The sequence below is a fragment of the Hippocampus guttulatus genome, chromosome 19 (genome assembly GCF_054856545.1).
Source record: "Hippocampus guttulatus isolate MCC_2025c chromosome 19, RoL_Hgut_1.0, whole genome shotgun sequence".
In the NCBI taxonomy this organism is placed as follows: Eukaryota; Metazoa; Chordata; class Actinopteri; order Syngnathiformes; family Syngnathidae; genus Hippocampus; species Hippocampus guttulatus.
This window is the reverse complement of record NC_141279.1, coordinates 3,771,435-3,790,474: the sequence shown is the minus strand read 5'-3', so window position 1 is coordinate 3,790,474 and position 19,040 is coordinate 3,771,435. Positions and strand designations below refer to the sequence as shown.

Genomic DNA, 19,040 nt, shown 5'->3' with positions numbered 1-19,040 from the left:
TCTACCTGAACCAACGTTGAGGTACTGTTCAAGCTTCAAAAACCGTATGAGCTTATCCAAGTACGATAGTTGAAATAAGACAGCTCAAAATAGAAGCATAGATAGAAATGTCTCTTTCCGTGTGGAACTTACTCAAAAAAAAAAACAACTCCATGCAGAAAAGATGCACACATAGATAATTTATTTTTCAGAGTACAGTACAACTAACATGTATTGTCACCGTGCTTCAGCCAAAATAGATTTCACTGCATGTTTGTTGGATTCACAAATCATTTTTAGAGGAAGCAGACATCACAACGTATATTGAACCTGACACGCCACGTCACTCCAGTTGTGCAACATCATAAAGAACAAATGAAATGGACATAAATCACTGCTGAAATGATAACGGCAAAATCATCAAGCAGCATCGAGTCTCAAAAAAATGAACGTACGGTCTAAATATTACATTTTGCAGCATGTGCGGTATTAGAGCTTTGCTTGGGGAATGTTATTGAGTTCGGTGTGTCCCATTAATAGTGTTAAACAAAAATGAAATGTACTTGTGGTTTAAAAGAAAAAATGGACATCAAAGTGTATATTGGGACTTTCCCAATACATGAAAATCATCATGGTCCGTGTATTTGAAGAGCACGAGTGGTCTTTTTTTTGGGGGGGGGGGGCAGGAGAGGACTCTTTTAAGGAAAATGCAATAGTTACTTCCCCCCCACATCGTACATATTTATTTGGTTTGTTAGGCTTGGTGCTTAGTGTTCGGCTTAGTGCTTTTTTTTTTGTGAGCCCCTACTTAGCTCAACAAGATGAGCAAATTATTCAAGTGTGAGGCAGTGCAGTCGTACAAAACTGCAAACTATTCATAAAATGCCCTTGGTGTACAGCTCATGAGGTGGCGGGAGCGGAGTAGAAGCAAAAAGATTTGAGAGAAATTCTTGTTTAAAATTGGCAATCCTACGACGGTATTGAGGTTAAACGCCAATTTACTGCCCAACTTCCTTCCTTTTACTCAATACTTTGATCGTATTTGACATGTTGGTGTTTCTCCTCTTAATACTGATACAGTCTCTTTCATGACATTTTTATAATGACGATTCCTCTCCACCGCCCGTCTGCTCATTGTCCCCAGCTGCATTCAAATTGTCAGCTTTCCCGTTGTGTTCCCCCCTTTCTTCCGCGTCCAGCGTCTCCTGCGGGCCGTCTCTCTCATCGCCTACGCTCCACTTCTCCGCAGCCGTCGCGGCCATTTCGAGCTTTGCCTCCGGCTCTTTCTGTTTCCTTGTGATGCACAGGAAGTTCCCCAGGGCGATCACAATGGCTGACAACGTGACCTCGCAGCCCGCCAACAAGAAGATGTACATGTACTTATGGGTGGCATCCAAGAGGCGACCTGGAGGAGAGGACGTCGGCCTACGTCACTTAAGATACTTTACCGGCACCATATCGCCGCCATATTGTTCCAATGCTTTTTCATCAAATCTAAAATATTTTTATCCTTTGACATAAATAAACGTTCATGGCAGGACGGTCACAATCATTCAAGATTTTTTTTTGCTATGTTAATCAAGTATATCCTTCACTACATCGTGTCAAAAAGATCTTCAATCCAGTGAAAACAGGACCCTTGTGTATTTTATGTCGTCCTGTGCAGGCACGTGCACAGATAGACCCCGAATGGTGCCTAAGAGGAAAGTGCTCTTGACCATGAGCCCCTTTTTCTTTATTTACCACTCCAAAAAAAAACCTTCTCTGTCATCACCCCCCACCCCTCAAAAAAAAAGAGGATTTTGACATCAGATGATGGGTATTTATTTGAGTTAACCCCCCCTCTATTTGAAGAGGGGCTTGTTGACTTTTGACATTGTGTTTGGCTTCCCGTCACCTCCTTAGTCCATCGACTTATTTACTCTGTCGATTGTGTTCCCGAAAATCAATACCGAAGTTCATTCATTCATTCATCTTCCGAACCGCTTCATCCTCACTAGGGTCGCGGGGGCGCTGGAGCCTATCCCAGCTGTCTTCGGGCAGTAGGCGGGGGACACCCCGAATTGGTAGCCAGCCAATCGCAGGGCACACAGAGACGAACAACCATGCACACCCTCACTCACACCTCGGGACAATATAGAGTGATCAATCAGCCTGCCATGCATGTTTTCGGAATGTGGGAGGAAACCGGAGTACCCGGAGAAAACCCACGCAGGCCCGGGGAGAACATGCACAATACCGAAGTTAAATAAGTATTCTGCCCCCGTAAATATCTGCGCACGAAACTTAGTATGAGGAGCTCAACTCAAGTATTCCAAAACATAGTTAACTCATTCACTCCCAAAGACGTTTTTAAACGTCTTTTCAGGCTTGATCCAGAATTGGCTGGTACTGAATGAGTTAAGAGAGAATTCGCTTACCTGCTCCAGGAGGTCCCACCAATACAGCTATTGCTTCCATCAGAAGCACAAGGCCGATGGCACTGGAAAACTTGTCCGTCCCCACAATAGCCATCAGGACCTCAAATTGTAGAGCTCCCACCATGCCGTATGACATGCCAAAGAAGATACAGAAAACCACCAGGCCCCCATAGGTGTTTGCCTGAATTCCGAGACAAGAGGTGTTCAAAGATGCCCGGCGTCCGTTCAATATCCCGATCGAAAGCCTTTCTCCTTACCTGTGATCCGATGAGATCGGTGACGCCGTTGAAGATCATTGCAAAACTGAACAGGTAGACGCACCTCGGCCGTACCCACTTCGTACCTGCAACGATTCCGGACAGAGGACGAGCAAACATATCTACGAATCCCAGAATGGTGAGCAGCAGTGCTGAAGTCGTGTCCTCGTAGCCGAGTCCTTTAGCGTAGTTGACCACGAACACTGGGGGCACAAACAAGCCCAGAACCATAATCGAGGCCGCGACGGTGTATATGACGAATCCTCTGTCCCTGAACACACTGAAGTCCAGCAGTTTTTTCTTTGGCTGGAGCTTCTTCTCCTCTGTAGCAGTAAGAAGGCCATCCTCCAATTCCAGATGTTTCTTTGGCGGCAAGAGGGGCCTCATGAGGGCACCGCAGGCGCAGCAGTTGAGCAGCATCCCCCCAAGTATGAGAAAACCACCCCTCCAGCCGTACTGGTACTGCAGAATTTGTCCCAGGGGGGAGAGACAGCACAGAGCCACGGGGCTGCCTGCGGCTGCCAGGCCGTTGGCCAAAGGTCGCTTCTCACTGAAGTAGCGGTTTAGCATGATTAGCGATGGCTGGAAATTCAATGCCAGGCCCAAACCTGAAATGACAAGAGGGCAGTGTTACAGACATAATTGAGAACCACGTGACTCCCAATGGGATCAACGAAAAAAAACAGTTACATAAGAGGACTGTCATCCAAGAACTGGAATATTTGTCGTGAGTGAGAATCACAATCAATGTAGGGTTTATGCCAAAGCGGCCCCTTTAATCATCCAAATCCTTTTTATATTGTTAGAATGGTTATTGCACCTGTTCGATCGAACTTTGTAAACGTTTCACGTATTTTCACGTTGGCCAAAGATCTAAATTTCTCCTTTTATTTCCATTTTCACCAAATGGAAAGGCTTAATTTATCTGCAATTCACCATTTCTTCCACTAGGTCGCGCCACTTTCACTACGATTGTACAGTATTTGAGTACTGTACACCTTGCTTGAAAATACACGGCAATACACACACAGTGGGATTTAAATTAGAGGTTCTACTTTGTTTTCCAAACTACTTTGAGTACTCAGTCAACTGGACAATGCAGCAGTATTTCACAAAGTAATCGATGCACAACAATCAAAGTACATGAATAAATACTTGTTGGGCAACAGTCGGCATTCGAAGCTTTTTCATTTAGCTTTTGCCTTGATTGTCATTATGTCGAGTCGTCTGCCTAATGCAGACGTTCTGCTGGAACTCTACCTGTAATGACACCGATGCAAAGGTATATGTGGATGATGCTGGTTGCGAAGGAAGCCAGAACCATTCCCAGTGAGGCAAATAGTCCTCCGACCATCATCACCGGTCGGCAGCCGAACCTGTTCACCAATACACTACACAGGGGACCTGGGGGGTGAGGAACAAAAACAATGAGATCCCACCAGTTTCATTACGGTATTATTATATTTAACTGCAACTCCGTGTGTCACGAGCGCCGACCTGTGCCATAGAGCATGGCAAGCAAAATGGATGATATCCAGGCGGTGTCACTGTATCCGACGTCAAACTCCCTGATTAACTCCTTGAAAAAGACGCTGACGGCCTTGGGGAAGGCGTAAGAGAATCCGGTGATGACGAAGCAGCCGACCAACACCGCCCAGCCCCAGCCTCCATCGGGTGCCTTCACCCCAGTAGGTCCATCGTCCACCACCGCACCCCCCATTTTGTTTTCGGATTGATGTGATCGTCGTCAGAAGCTGCAAAAAAAAAAAAAAAAACATCATCCATTTAAAACACCGTTATCTTCCTTTAAATTATTCTTAGTCACAATTAAGTTTAACTTGTTTACAGTGGATCTATTTTAAATCGTTGTGGATACTTGGAGGTTAGGGGCAATCAATAAATGATGCTAAGATGGGAACACGGCGTCTTCTGTGGCATCCTTGTGAGCCACTTGGTTCTCCTACTGACTCTAATAACGACTCAACATGAGTCATATGTGTTTTTATCATCTTTGCATTTTTGTTTCTCGATAGTTATTTTTGTATTGTTTATATTCATGATTATTTTCTGTACAGGGTGTCCCAAAAATCACCATACACCTTTTTTTTTCTGTTTAAAATTCAGGTTGCATCCAAATAGACGTGAGGCCATCAGGATTTGACACATTCGACCAGTTCCAGTTTTTGGAAGCATATCATTCCATTGCCCGTTGCGTAAATTTGACATTGGAGCAGCTTTTATACGCTTGCTGTCTCTCAAGAGGTTTTGCGGTCCCTATAATGCATGTTAGCAGCATTTTGAGAAGCGTACAAATTATGCTATGCGAATGCAGTGTCCATTTTGAAATCTGTTTGAGACCCAAATTGCACAACATACAAAGATACGCAGGTACGGATTGGAACTCTTTGTTTGCTAGCCGGGTGTGTTATGAAATGTATTGGAGCATGTGTTGACACCTGATAGGCCTATGTGGAATGTGTTTTATTGTATTCTTAGCTCCGAATAACATATGCTCACTTTGTAACATATGCTCACTCACTCACTTTGTAAGAACTGTCATCACACAAATGTAAAAACAAGGCCAACACTCTTAATGTTAAACTGTCAACACAGGAATGCATTAAGTGATGATGTAACGCTGGAAGTCTTCTCACATTGTTGTGCAGAAAAGACACAAAAATCCAAAGAAACAAAAACACAGGCAATAGTTCAATTCCCATCTAACGGAGGTCATGTGAGGCAACCGGTGTGTGACGAACATTCCTTGTACAGGTTCAGCTCGACAGTGCCCTATTCAGTCTTACTGTCAGCCTTGTGAAATGGCATATGGGATGTGTCGTCATTGTATTGAGAAATGGAGAAACATGTTTGAGCAATTTCTTGATAGTGAGGGCGAGACCAACTCAAACTTTAAAATCTGCCAGCTCGTTTGGGTGAATTCAATCCAAGAAAGACACAAGATCTAGAGGGCCTTTAATCCAAGAGGGCCTTTTGCACTAGATAGTGCTTGAGGTGTCATAAATTTCTGATGACCACAAAATGGGACTAAAGTCAAACAAGTAAAGTTGATTACATAGGCGACCATATAATTTGTTTCTCGTCAATATGCTTTTTATATTATTCTGTATTGTGAGACACCCTTTTATTAGATTTTTTGGCTCCCTTCCTATCAAAGGCACAGTGTCAGTGACCCCAGCGCAACTCCGCTATTCTGTTCAGTGCCAAAGAAATATCAACACCATTACTAATTTAAGACCCTCTGCAATACACTGGACACAGACACACACGCACACACGTGGACGGAACATTTCTCATCTCTAACAGTCAGATGAAAGGACTCCAGATACCAACAGGCTTTATGTGTCCTACAGTTACAGAGTAAAACCATTGACATGTCTGCGCATTGATGTGTCCACCTACAAACTTACCTACCAACCTATCTATTGATCTATCTACCGTTCTATGTCACAGGTGTCTGACTCAAGGTCAGGGACCACATCACATTCTGTAGCTCACTTATACCAACAAATAAATTCACAAAAAATAAATACGTTGTGTACTTTAACTATTTGCATTCCACAATTTTCCACGACTTCTGATTTCAATTTCAAATTGTTTTTAACAATGATACGTTTAGGTGATTATTTCATGAAATGGCCCTTTCTTTCTAAGGTGACATTACTCAAACATTTGGTTTTCTCAGTCAAAGCGGCCGTCTGGGAGATCCATCATCCAATCCACTCGACCATTCATCCAACCATCCACCCATTTATCAATCTATTACAGTCATTCGCGGATTGGCTATGGTTCATAGAGTGCAAATTCGGTCTCTAGGCGACTGTCAAGAGCAACGCACGCTACGTACGCCACTGCTTCATAACTCAGAAAACACGGGGATCGACGTTCTTCCATTCTTTTACATTTCAAGTGTGTGTTTGTGTATGTGTGGCGGGGGGCAACGTATTATTTATTTTTTCGGATATATGGATATGGATTCAGGCGGTATTGACGAATTTCGAGTTGTACTGACTATTCTGGGAGACTCCAGCTGCCTCGTTGACGTGATGGACGAGTGTGACGTCACACGGATGCTGCCCGGACGAAGCCGGCTGGCGTACGTGAGGAACGCGGCGTCTCTCTCCGCTGCATTATTTTGACATTTGAAATGCTTGATTAACGCATACTGCGGATTGCGGTGGGATTCTTATGTTATTCGGGCCCCTTGTCAGCCTTTTACACACGCTTAAAAAAATACGTACTGAGATCGTGTTCCAAAAATCTTATGGTATTTTGGGCATCGACACTAGTACTCGGCTAGAATGGATTGTGACAAGTGCAGGATATCCTGAATACATTTACCAGTCATGTCTTTTTTTTTTTAAACATGTAAATTCTCTGTACCTGTTGCTTTTGCTGTAGGTAATTGCGCTGTTGCCATCGGCGGTAGACATAAAGGAGTCATATTTAAAGGTCAAACAGAAGAGAGGGGGGAGGAAAGCAGAATAGCACACAAACCTGAGGTGATGCTGTCTACCGAAGAGCCGCTGAATAGACCATGTGAACGTGCTGTCGTCACTGGTTTTATAAACGGCGCTGCGCTGATGGGACACCCAACTGGCACTTGTGTCACTACACTTACATCATTCGAAAATGTCCACGCCTTTTTACGTTGACTGAGCCGTAAAAGAAATGGAGATCGCTATTTATTAAACGAATCATATTTCCTCATTTCTCGTTGTTATGTGTACTCACTTACTACGACCCAGAAGAATCTGCCTGGTATAAGAAGGATGGATGTGTTTTGTATTTATGTATCCAAATATATCTATGTATATAGTTTTAGAATTTAATTTACTTTATACACACACCTTTCAACGTGGATATAATTCTCGGTCAGGAAAACAAATATCTAGGAACACATTTTTAGCTGTGTCTGTGTCACCAGGGAAGATATTAACAAACTCTCCGTTTCCATGGAAACCAAACCCGCTCAAGTGAACTGACCCACAGACAAACTAACCCGGTGGCTGGCTCGTTGTATACAATCAATATCGGCGAAATACAAGGAAGTTCAGTTTGGACTTTAAATATTGATGATAATATTTTTTTAATGAATTCAAATGCTGCATTTATTCAAACAGGAAAATAAAAATGTTTAAAACACATAGATCAGTAAATAAGCCGGATAAATCATTACGCGGTAGACTCTAGGAACCATTTATGGCTATGTTTGTGTAGACAGGGAAGAAATTACAATCGTGCAGTTACCATGGAAACGACTTGACCCCCCCCCCCCCTTTAAGGAGCTAACTCGGTAGCATGCAAGCAAGTTGTTTGCAATCAGTATCCACTTTCGCTGCTGAGCACATTTGTGTCATTGACATGTAGGATATCGTCTCTGGCAATAACAGCGGCGACTTTAACAACCAAATGGTTACGGCAACTTTGTCGAAATCCAGAGAGGATAAAGTGGCAGCTACATGGTGGGGCAACTTGTGAATATTTGTTCTTATTTTTATACTTGATACGTTTGTTTTTCGTAACGTAAAAAAAACACGAACCCATTGTGATAGATGATTGATAGAAACAAAAGGAACGTTGATTTCACATGATTTATCTGGTATGTCGGCGCAGAGTGGACATTGTACGCCACATTCTAATCCACACTACAGTGTAGGTCTGAAATCAAGGACAGCATTGTTAAGGTACCCTATTTAGAAGGTCACAAATTCATTCGATTTCGATTCTTTAGGCTGTCATTCAATCTGATTTCAACAGGTTGTGATTCGATTCGACATCGAGTCAGTAAGAAGTAAAAACACACAAATACGAGTACTTTTTGACAATATTGAAATATTCAGTCTTGCTCTCAGTGCCATAAATTACTGTATGTGGCACGTCATCTCACTTTTGGGGAAGAAAATGCACATCACTTATTTGTGCATTTGGAGTACAAAGAAGAAAATCATGCAGATTGTGTACAACACTTCAAAAGTGCACGTTGACTTGTTGAAAGTGTAAGAAAAATAAAATATTTGCAAGTGAATGTATTTGTGCTGATGGAGGACAAAAGTAGAAAGTGTTGCATTGCACTCACGAATCTTTAATTTTACTCGCGTACCTAATGATGTGTTTATTTTTGATTAACTTATCCAGAGCTTTGTCTATGTGCACAAGCACATCTTGATGTATTCTATTTTTTATCTGTAAAACATAACTTGCGTCATTTATTTTTGTGCTTTGGGCTCTGTGTTCCAGTTTCAGAATGCAGGACGGTGGGGACACCCCGGACAGTGGACTGGGACACCTGGAGGTCCTGGTGGCCAATAAAGAGAGGGAGTGGAAGGAGCTCCACGCGAAAAGAATTCATCTGTTGGAAGATTCTCTGAAAAAGGCAAAGGAGGAGTGTACTTCTCTTCGGTAACAATTTGAAATAATGCATATCAAATGGCTGTTTGCATTAAATAACATGATTGTTGCGGACTAGCGAATGAAATGTCTCAACGGCAAACAATACAGTTGAACAGTAGTTTGAGGTTGAACCTTTGAACTCTTGCAGTGTTACGTCATGTTACAAAGGAGCCTATTTCCCCACCCCGGCCGTGACAGTCTTGTACCATACAGACGGACTGGCTTTTATTTGCAATGGTTTTGAAATGTGTCGCTGGGATATCTGCGTCCCACACTTCATACAATGGTGTGTGGATTATCAAGAATAACCAAGAGATTCTGTGCGGAAAGACACATCACGATTTAAAAAAAGAATTCAATGCTACGAGGATGACAAATGAAACAATGCAAACCACTTTCTGAGACACGATTTGCTCTCTGTAACTGATGTCAACTGTCCCTACGCCTAAGGCAAAAAAAATACTGAGCGATTCAGTCATATCGCATACAATCTAGAGTCAATATGAAACTTGATGGTTTTCTTTTCATCGTGTTCTCTCAAAAGTCCCTTATTGTCACTCGAGTAAAATTATCTTGTGTCTTAGCGCTAGTTTGCACACAATGGTATCTAGAAGATGACCTAATCCATAGTTTATTGGTACTTTTTTTTTTGGAGACATCAAAACCAGAAGCTAAAAGAGGATTTCCAGTTCAATCTCTTGATCCTGGATGAACGGGAGAAAGATCTTGAGCGCTATGATGTCATCACTCTCAGGGCTGTGAACGCAGAGCAGAACAGGTAGAACAACAACAACAATCATTTGCTTTGGTCCATGTTTTATTTGAGTTCCAATTTGCACGGTGTTCCTTTCACGACGTTAGATGACAAAAGAACAGCTCAAGCTGCATCATTATTAATTCTGCATTTTAATCATTTTATTGGCTGAGCGTTGTTGACTTTCAATGCCACCAATTCATTTGATGACCGTGTCTCATGGATTACAGCAGAGGAACAAACAGGACAGGACCGGTCCTGCCCGAACAGTCTGAACAGTAATGAGAAAAAAACTGCTGTCATTTACAGGCAGGAGGAGCTCAGCCGTCTCCGTCTCCAGGTTGCCGCGCTGGAGGAGAAGCAAGCCAAGGATGCCGAGGCGAGACAGGAGGAGCTGCGTCTCAGCCAGAAGCGAGCTGTTCAACAAAAGCTGCAGTTGGATGAACTCAGACAGTGAGTCTGGAGGAGGAGGGGAATAAAATAGAAGGAAATGAGCTGGATGTGACATTACATTAAAACATTTTTTTTTTAAAGATTTGAAAGCAACGCTCAACACCATAGTCAATGTAAGATGGCTCAATTTAAATGTAGATAATGTAGAAAAATAAAAGAAATGGCCAAGTGCACGGAATAAAGTCCAAGTTGTGAAAAAAAAAACGTTATGGGCATTACATGGTGGAGTGTTTGGAAATCTTCAAAGTTGGATACGCCTACCCCGCCCAATCTTAAAGAAAGACCGATGTTGTTTGATGGGTGGACTCCAGCCTTGTCAGGAAGTGGTGCCTCTTCCTGCGCAGTAAGTCCCTGTCGTCCACATCCATGCCGACGCAGACTGCAGGTGGCCCGTGTCCAGCGCCGCATTGTTCTTAAAAGCTCTTAATGAGGTTGTACGATCCGCAGCACGTAACAAAGACCCCCCGGCAGACTTCTGTACTCGCTTTCTTTCCCATCCCTACCAAACACTCGTTTCATCTGACAACTTCTGAATGTGGGAGGAAGTTGTGAGGTTCTGTTTCAAGTTGAAACGTGTATTGAGGGGGAACAAGGGAGGTGAATGTTCCCCCGCAGTGCTCTCTGGTGTTCCCGACGCTATTGTGACGTCGAGACCCCTCAACCTGACGGACTGAGATCTGAGGAACACACTTGATGTGTAGGTCAAAAGCAGTTCGTTCCAACACCAGTGACATTGGAGCACTTGTCCTTACCGCTTGAAAATGATGATTTCCGTTCTCGTTGCCTCCCGTTGGTGAATGAGTAACTATTGTCAAAGAATTCATCAAATCATGATGGAAAAAAAAAAATCATAATTTCCCCCGTCTGTGTGTGTGTTTGTGTGTGTGGGTGGATGGAAGCTCAATGACAGGTACAATTCAAAAGCAAACGGAGGAGCACGAGCGGGTGTATTTGGAGGCGCAGCACAGATTGCGAGAGATGGAGGGAGAGCTCGCTCGGCAGAAACAGGTGAAAGCACAACCAGTTTTTTTTTCTCTTTTTATTTTCCATTCACGTAAAATTGCTCAAAATGTGGTTACTGTTTGTCCTACATAGCATTTTAAATCCTTAAAAAAAAAAAGAAATCAATCGGGCCTACTTGCATTGCGATATTTTCCCTGTTCTTCGTGGAAAACATCTCTTCAATGTTAGCCAGCATTTCTGACTAAAAAAAAATAAAATTAATTGACCCCCCCCCCCCCCACACACACACGCACAGTTTTTTTTTTTTTTTTCTAAATCAACAGGCCATTCAAAGTACAGCCCACGGCCTGCCAGTCGGCCATCCTTGATTTAACGACCTTCCCCTTACACGCTTCAAATGCGTTTAATCGTGATTTATTTGCAGTCGAACAACATTAGTCTATCTCTTTCAGTGGCGTGATTCCATGATCCTCTTCCTCATGTTACAGCCACAATGTGCAAGACTGAAATAACTACCCCCCACCTACCCCCGACCTTTAGACTGAAACTGCACTGTATACCGGTACCGTTTTTTTTTTTTTCCAAGCGCATGGATATGTGCTGTTCCAGTGTGTTGATCCCGTGCTGAGCGTCGGAGATTCTTGTCTGCTCATGTTCGCACATTGAATGAGTCAGAGGAATCCGGTGTTAAACTGACAGCCATCAAAATATCATTTACAAATCACCATCACCGTGTTAAGTGTCGCCAAATGAAAATCTGCGTAAATCATCACGGCTACATTTTAAAACTTTTGTTTCCCACGCTAGGACAGAAATTGCAACCTGGTGGAATGAGCTCAGACCGTCTGAACACGTGAGGCGATATTTTTCTTAACGTTAAATGAATTCAAATCTCTCTCTCTCTCTCTCTCTCTCTCTTTCGCTCTCTCTGGCCATCAGGAGATGACGGCAACTTGCGCCAAACAGCTCGGACAACGGGAGCACGAGTTCAATTTAAAACTCGATGAGATGCATGCGACGCTGCTGTCCCAGGACCTTAAGGTGTCGGAAGTATGAACCTGTCTTGAACCAAAATATTGCCACTACCCTTTGTTGACATCTGTGTGCATTTTTTTTTTCTTCAGATAAAGTTACTGTCAAAAGAGTGCGAGGCTCAGAGTCAGGCTCGAATGCAAGCAACACGGGCGCTCAAAGCATCCAAGGAGCTTTGCGAGCAATTCCGGGCCAAATTACAACACGAGGTGGATTTGAAGAACGAAGCCACTGCTGTCAAGGAGGTCAGGTACGGCATTATGTAACAAGCGTTAGCGTGTGTTTACCATACCGTTATCAATTCCCTCAAATGACTTTTATTTATACACGCTGCTGTGTATTCGACATACCTCGAAAGTTTTCACTGTCGTCTGCGTAAGGATAAAGGAACTTGAGGACAAATTGAAACGGACGGAGAACAAACTGAAGAAGCAGAAGGATGACCTCATCAAGAAGTGAGTCGACACAAACTCGGACATTCATTTAGATGTGCCAAACAAACATATTTCCACCTTACAATTCAGTCTTGTAATTGAACAGCATCTTGTGTGAGTCGCCATGTCGGATATTCTCTCATGTCACCAAAAATGGGATTATAAAACGCTTGACCCTCCTGCCATTCCTGTTACACACGGTTGACGTTTCTGTAATGTATGAACTGATGTATGTCCCGTGCGCGTCAAGAAACGAGGACGTGACCCGGGCTCTGAAAGAGAAGGATGAGCAGCTGGAGGCCCGGTGTCAGGCCCACAAAAAACAGTTAAAGAGAACAGAAAAACACGTCATCAAACTGAAGAATGAGCTGGAAATTCAAGCTACGAAAGCTTGCTTGGCACAAAAAGACATGGCGGTGGCCTTGGAGGAAAAAGATGACATCATAAAGAGGTGAGGCACATCATGTGTAAAAGGCATGTTTTGTGGACCGTTTTTTCCGCACTACAAGGCGTACCTAAAAACGTTCGATTTTTTTCAAAAGCCGACAGTGCGCCTCATAATCCGATGGAGCTTCTATATGGATCAATATGCTGATTTCTTGGGCGTTGTATTTATAATGTTCTGTAAAACGCTTTGTTCGAGCTGCAACGATTGTGAAAGCTCGATATAAATAAAGCTGTATTGTGTATTCTATTGCCTTTAGCGTAGCTCCATCTAGTGGATTGATAATGCCACTGCAGCCACTATTGGAGCGTCTATTCTATGCACCTATATACGAAAACCGTTTTAAAATAGGCCATTCATTGAAGGTCCGCCTTATACTCCGAAGCGCCTTATTCTCCGGGAAATACGGTAATTAGATTTACAGCTACTATTCAGGTGTCTGTCATTAAAAAAAAAAGAAAAAGTTTTCTTCCAATTTGAATGTGGGTTTGCATCTTTTGATGTTCAGTCTAAACTTTTTCAGCCGACAGCAACGGAAAGCAATTGCCGTCACTATTGGGATACTTTTTGTAAGCGAGTGTGTCGTGCTGCGCAACAGCAACCATTGAAACCGGTTTGTGTGTGTGTGTGTGTGTGCGTGTGTGTGTTCCACAGGCTTCGCACCGAAGTGACCACAGCCCAGACTGACTGGGAGCGGTACATGAGTCAGACCTCTAATGAGATGGTCGGCAAAAATACAGAGTTGATAACCTTTCAGAACCGTATTGGCAAACTCCAGGCTGAGTTGGAGAGGAGCAGGGAGGAGATTAACAGGTTAGAAAATTTTTGAGAACTGTGTGGCTCTCATATTGGAATGACCAATTGTGTTTTGTCAGGTACAAGCAAGATGTCAACGCTGGTTTAAAAAGAGAGGCAGCCTTAGAACAGGCCCGAGTCCAGTTGGAGTTGGAATGGCAAGAGCGTTATGATGCCGTCAAGGCGAAACACTACCTGGCTAATGAGCAGCTAATACAAGATTTGACCCTCGCCAGAGACCAGGTCAGTCTTTTATCATCAAAGACCTTAAACAAAATGTGTATTTTCTTTTGTTGTGTCCATCAATAAATGACGAGAGATTACATTTTGGTCACGTCACACAACAAGCCATAGTGTGCATGTGTACATTAGCTGCCTATCTTTGAAAAATATTTTGAGGGGCAAAAAAAAAAAAACTTAGGAAGTTTCACATGCGCACAGTACGGATACTGTAAAAATAAAAAAAATCAATCAATCAAAAATAGCATTAACAGTACGATATATGGCTTGTTATGTAATGTGATCTAAGCATCACCTCTCATTTCTTCTTATGTACTCTACAGGTCTTGGTTGACCATCCCCATCTATCTTAATAATTTCAATTCAAACAAAGTATTTTGTCCACGCTGTGATGCTTATCTGATTTCTTTTTTTTCTTCTTTTTTTTTCCATCTTTATCAGGCAAAGGCAGAGCTTCGTGAGAAAGAAAAAGAGTTGCATGAGTTGACTCTTTTGCTTCCGTCTGTTGAAAAGGGGAGTGACAAAGCAGCACAGGTAAGTAGGCATGGACCTTTTCCTAAAAAAAAAACAAAAAACAACACTTTTTTTTCCCTTTTTTTCGTTGTGACGTTTTGAACTTCGAAGCCCATTTACGGAATTTTAAGCACAGTAATTTATTTTTTTTAGCGCTTTCTTGAACAAGGAGATATGTAATCTCCTGAAAGTTGCACAGTCATTCTACACGCCGCGTTGGATATTCTATTTTGTTGGCAGCTGACGTCCTTCAGTTCTTGTGCTGCGTACATTTTTTTGGCAATGGCCTTTTCTTTGAGCAGGCACCTTGTGAGGTTACAGTCTAATGGCCTTTCAAGCTTGACTCTTTGCCTCCCCCAAACTGGCAGCTGCCATAAACTGTTAGCACCACGGGGAAAACGACACCTTATCAAATAACACCGAAAGGCTCAATGGCTGCAATGAAAACCATGACATCATTCTGGAATGGGACCACGAGCGGGTACCTTTGTGTGACATTAGCAAAGTCCAATAAATGTTTGGATATTAACTTCTATTGCGGTTTAAACCCCTCAGACTGGTTGAAATAATACACCTCGAGAGTTTAAGTATGAATAATGTTACTCCAAATATCTCAGATAATGTGCGTTGAGTGTTAAGTATTGCCGTCCCATCAGTGGACTGAATATACTGTATTACATGCCAACAGGGTCTCGCACCAAAACCAGATGCGCAGGCGTCGGAGGAGATGAATTCCCTGGTTGAGCAGAACAGTTTTTTGCGAGCTGTGGTGTCCCAGATGAGAAAGGATATGGAGGACCTTGGTCATCTCGTACCACATCAACAGAACAAGCTTCAAGCCTTCCCCGCCAAGGCAGTTCAAGCCTCCGAAGCCATTGCGGCTCCCCCCACAACTGAACCTCTTGCCAAGCATCCGGACACCTCTGCCAACACCATGCCGGCATATTTGTCAGGTCTCTTTCACGGAAACATAATTGATGATTTGAAAATGTCACCCAAAGGTTCAAGCCAACAATGTAAACATTAATCACACAATGGATTCTGGCAAACAACGCTGACCTTTCCGTTACTTTTTTTTTTTTTTTTAGATGACGCTCAGGCTCTGAAGCAGGACGTGGTCCTGCTGAACGCTCGATGCAGACACCTCGAGGAGCAGTTAGAAGCTGCTTCGGGGCTGCCGAAGTCAGTTCCAGCCGCAGGGACACTTAAAGAGACCCTGGCCCAAACATCTGTGGGCAAACCGCACCCACATGACCAGAGATCTCAGGAAGGTAGTTTTCATACCAAAACTTGGAGGTCAAACATTATTTTGGGTCATGCTGTTGTAAGATACCTTAGGCAGATAAATGTAAAAAAAAAAAATAATAGTTGGGAAGCAATGTGGAAACCTCTTATCGAAAAGGTACAGGTTCTGGAGTTTAAAGTGGAAATTGGCATTTTTTAAGATAATAATAGCTTTGATTTTAAAATATTTCCATTTTGGTTCGGATCCTCAAGTTTTGTGTCTGGACCAGCGCGCTGAGTCCACCGCTTTGAGGAGCCAAGCGGCGAGAGGGCCACATGCGGAGCAAGCAGGAGCCGCCGGACATGCTGTGGTGCAACAATTCCAAGATGAGAACCTCTATCGGTGGCACCAGCAACTGACCTCCGCTCTGATGGCCGGTGCTGCATCCGGTAACGTTCAGGGTGTTAAAAGGAACATTGTACTGGCACACGCCAGGCTGAAACAGGCGGCATCCTATATCGCCCGACTGAGCAAAGAGAAGCAACAGCTCATCCAGATGGGCAACTGTCTTCGTGCCCGGATCACCAGCACTGGATTAGAGGGTACAATAAGAAATGTAATTCTTCTGCTGAGCAAGCGTAATTGAATGCCAATCTGATATCGTGTGCCTTACAGAGGTAATTGAACAAAAAAGAGATTCCGCCACAATTGAACAACATGATCGTCTTTCTGCTCTGGAGCAGCTGCAGTATAGACTAACCACACAGGTTAGTCTGTCCTTTTTTTTTCTGTAACCCCCGCTCTCCCCCATTTCTGAAACGTTTTAAGAAATAAATGTGCAATTCAATTCCTTTCCCAACCCAAACTTAAAACATCTTGTATTGCCATAACATTGAACTATACCAATAATATTAACAATGTGTGGCAAGTAAAAGTGTAAAAATGAAACTAGTCCCTCAAAACATCTTACATTAAATGCATGTCGGTTAATTACTAATATAAGCACAAAAAAAGCAGGATAAGCATAAAGAAAATTGAAAGCTGATTTACCGTCTGTTCTGTATTTCTACCACTAGAGGGCGAAACGATAAAGAAAATTGAAAGCTGATTTACCGTCTGTTCTGTATTTCTACCACTAGAGGGCGAAACGAGCCCACTCAACTCTGTGCGTGTGCGTGTCTTTGTGTCCAGGAGCTTCAGTATGCTGTGAGGCAAAAGGCCCACACTGTTGCCGAACATGCCGCTTCATCAGACAGCAGGGGGCCTCCCATGGAAGGGGACGGCAACCTTTGTTACACAAGGCATGAACCCGCTGATGAGTCTGGGGTAATAGTGTACAAAATGTTCTAAATGTAGATTTCACTGTCACGTCGCTAATCTAAGTCAACCTTGATGGAAATTGAAATTTTGAAGAGAAAAAAAAGAGATAGGAATCAAAAACCCAACCAGTATCTTTTATTTGACCTTGTACCTTTCCTCAGACCTCTAAGATGTCAGACAAAACTCCTGTGATCAGCCAGCAACAGAATTCGTTGGAGGTCAAGACACAGCCAAGCTCAGGAGAGTCTCTACAGTCATTAAAGGAGATTTGGGAAATACTGGACCATGGATTAAGTTCGTCTGTTTACTCAGAAGGTAACCTTATCCGGACAAAACCTTGCTCGCATTTTGTAAGATACCAACTCAAGGAAAATGCAATAAAAAATACACCACATGTCTGTATCAAGGTGAAAGCGAGCTGAGCAGGAGCAGGGCAGCGAAATCAGTCACTGCTGGAGTAATGGTGACCGGGACCAGTGCTCCCATCCATAGTGGTTCCCCAGCTCAGTTGCAGCAGAAGATGAACCCCTCCAAAGTATTGTCAAACCTGCCTAAAGACTGCCGGCATGGAGCCCCAGGCAAAATCGGCAAGATCAGGAACTATAATACGAAAGACTGATTCACACATAGCATACAGTTGTTTGACTTATACGCCATTATTCCCATTGTGTGTGATTAATAAATTGTTTCCACATTCCTTGAGTACGTGAATCATAATGAGAAGTACTTGGAGCGTGAAAGATTTACGGGAATTATGGAAAGACAAGTTGTCCAGTTGCAAATGCCCTTTTTTTACCGTTTGTAACTCAAAATGATGCTTTTATTTATCCTAGAAAACCACAGCAAAGCTACACCTTTTGGCTCTGTTGGCTTGGTCTCTAAATCACCCGTGCCATTTTTAGATATACAAATATAGTGCAATATCAGATGTGCTCGTAAGATTTCTTTTATTTTAAAAAAAACGGAGCCAAAATATTAATTCTGCTTTTGACTAAAAGACAAAATCACTAGCCCACACCTGGTTGCTGCTAATTCCAAAATAAACAAAACATGTGAGTGCATAAATATAACAGGACATAAATAATAACAAGAGCCTTCCCTTTCAGTGAACTCAGGACGCTTTCGAGTTTCCCTTTTTCTTTTTTTTCTTTTTTTTTTGCTCTGTACCCAGAGTGGGTCAGGAGGAGTTTACTCAGAATGTCATGCGAGCTGAATTTATTGAACGACAGTAACCTCAGGAAATCACACCAGCATTGCCGGCAACGTCATCAGCTGGCGCCGCCTCGTAATCACGCTATCCCTCTTCCTGTTGTTTCTGATTGGATGAATATCCACACCCTCGCTACGTCATTGGGCAACTTATGTGTCAAATCAATACGTGCGTGTCATGCACGTGTACCATTGGAGACTTGTTACCGGTAAGTTCACAGTCAATGTCGATTTACGTAATAGTAAACTTGGTTTGACTGATGGCAGGTCTGACCGTGACCGGTTAATGTTACTCCAGGGTAAAAACGAGAGGTTGTCAAACATAAACACGTCGTTTTTTATGGAGCAAACTGCTGAAAACAAACAAAAAAGCAATGAAAACAACTCGCTTTCCTACAAACCGTACGATAAAAACAAAGTAAGAACCGTATAAAATCAAACGACACGTCTCTAGATAGTCTAGAAACAACTGTTCTTATACAATGAATTATGTGTGCTTGTTTAGACACGAGGAGTGCAGATGTGTCATAATAACCACATAGTATTTCTGGAATGATCCACGCCGCATATTCTTTAAGCAGCGAATGCCA

At 42.9% G+C, this 19,040-nt stretch overlaps 2 protein-coding genes across 2 annotated transcripts; one reads left to right on the top strand and one right to left on the bottom strand.

Moving 5' to 3' along the window:
- Positions 1 to 153: 153 nt before the first annotated feature.
- On the bottom strand, positions 154 to 7,291 carry slc16a3b (solute carrier family 16 member 3b). Its single transcript, XM_086138103.1, has 6 exons — positions 7,172 to 7,291; positions 4,154 to 4,410; positions 3,917 to 4,060; positions 2,657 to 3,264; positions 2,400 to 2,580; positions 154 to 1,384 (listed from the first exon to the last, which is right to left on the bottom strand). Exons 2-6 carry the CDS (start codon positions 4,374 to 4,376, stop codon positions 1,077 to 1,079), a joined length of 1,464 nt encoding a protein of 487 aa, XP_085994229.1. The 5' UTR covers positions 4,377 to 4,410; positions 7,172 to 7,291; the 3' UTR covers positions 154 to 1,076.
- A 676-nt stretch (positions 7,292 to 7,967) lies between these two features.
- On the top strand, positions 7,968 to 17,943 carry ccdc57 (coiled-coil domain containing 57). The gene is made up of 19 exons (XM_086099330.1): positions 7,968 to 8,139; positions 8,915 to 9,076; positions 9,723 to 9,845; positions 10,131 to 10,274; positions 11,174 to 11,282; positions 12,177 to 12,278; positions 12,362 to 12,519; positions 12,650 to 12,724; positions 12,954 to 13,154; positions 13,803 to 13,961; positions 14,024 to 14,186; positions 14,625 to 14,717; positions 15,385 to 15,649; positions 15,785 to 15,967; positions 16,194 to 16,523; positions 16,597 to 16,688; positions 17,113 to 17,247; positions 17,403 to 17,556; positions 17,649 to 17,943. The coding sequence occupies exons 1-19, from the start codon at positions 8,087 to 8,089 to the stop codon at positions 17,858 to 17,860; spliced, it is 2,913 nt and encodes a 970-aa protein (XP_085955456.1). The 5' UTR covers positions 7,968 to 8,086; the 3' UTR covers positions 17,861 to 17,943.
- Positions 17,944 to 19,040: the final 1,097 nt, after the last annotated feature.

Coding starts and splice junctions, on each gene's coding strand:
- slc16a3b (XM_086138103.1), bottom strand. CDS start 4,376: ATGGGGGGTGCGGTGGTGGACGATGGACCTACTGGGGTGAAGGCACCC. Junction 3,265..3,916: donor TTGCATCGGTGTCATTACAG/GTAGAGTTCCAG, acceptor TTGTCATTTCAG/GTTTGGGCCTGGCATTGAAT. Junction 2,581..2,656: donor CCGATCTCATCGGATCACAG/GTAAGGAGAAAG, acceptor CTCGGAATTCAG/GCAAACACCTATGGGGGCCT.
- ccdc57 (XM_086099330.1), top strand. CDS start 8,087: ATGGTTACGGCAACTTTGTCGAAATCCAGAGAGGATAAAGTGGCAGCT. Junction 12,725..12,953: donor AAGGATGACCTCATCAAGAA/GTGAGTCGACAC, acceptor GTGCGCGTCAAG/AAACGAGGACGTGACCCGGG. Junction 17,557..17,648: donor TTCGTCTGTTTACTCAGAAG/GTAACCTTATCC, acceptor GTCTGTATCAAG/GTGAAAGCGAGCTGAGCAGG.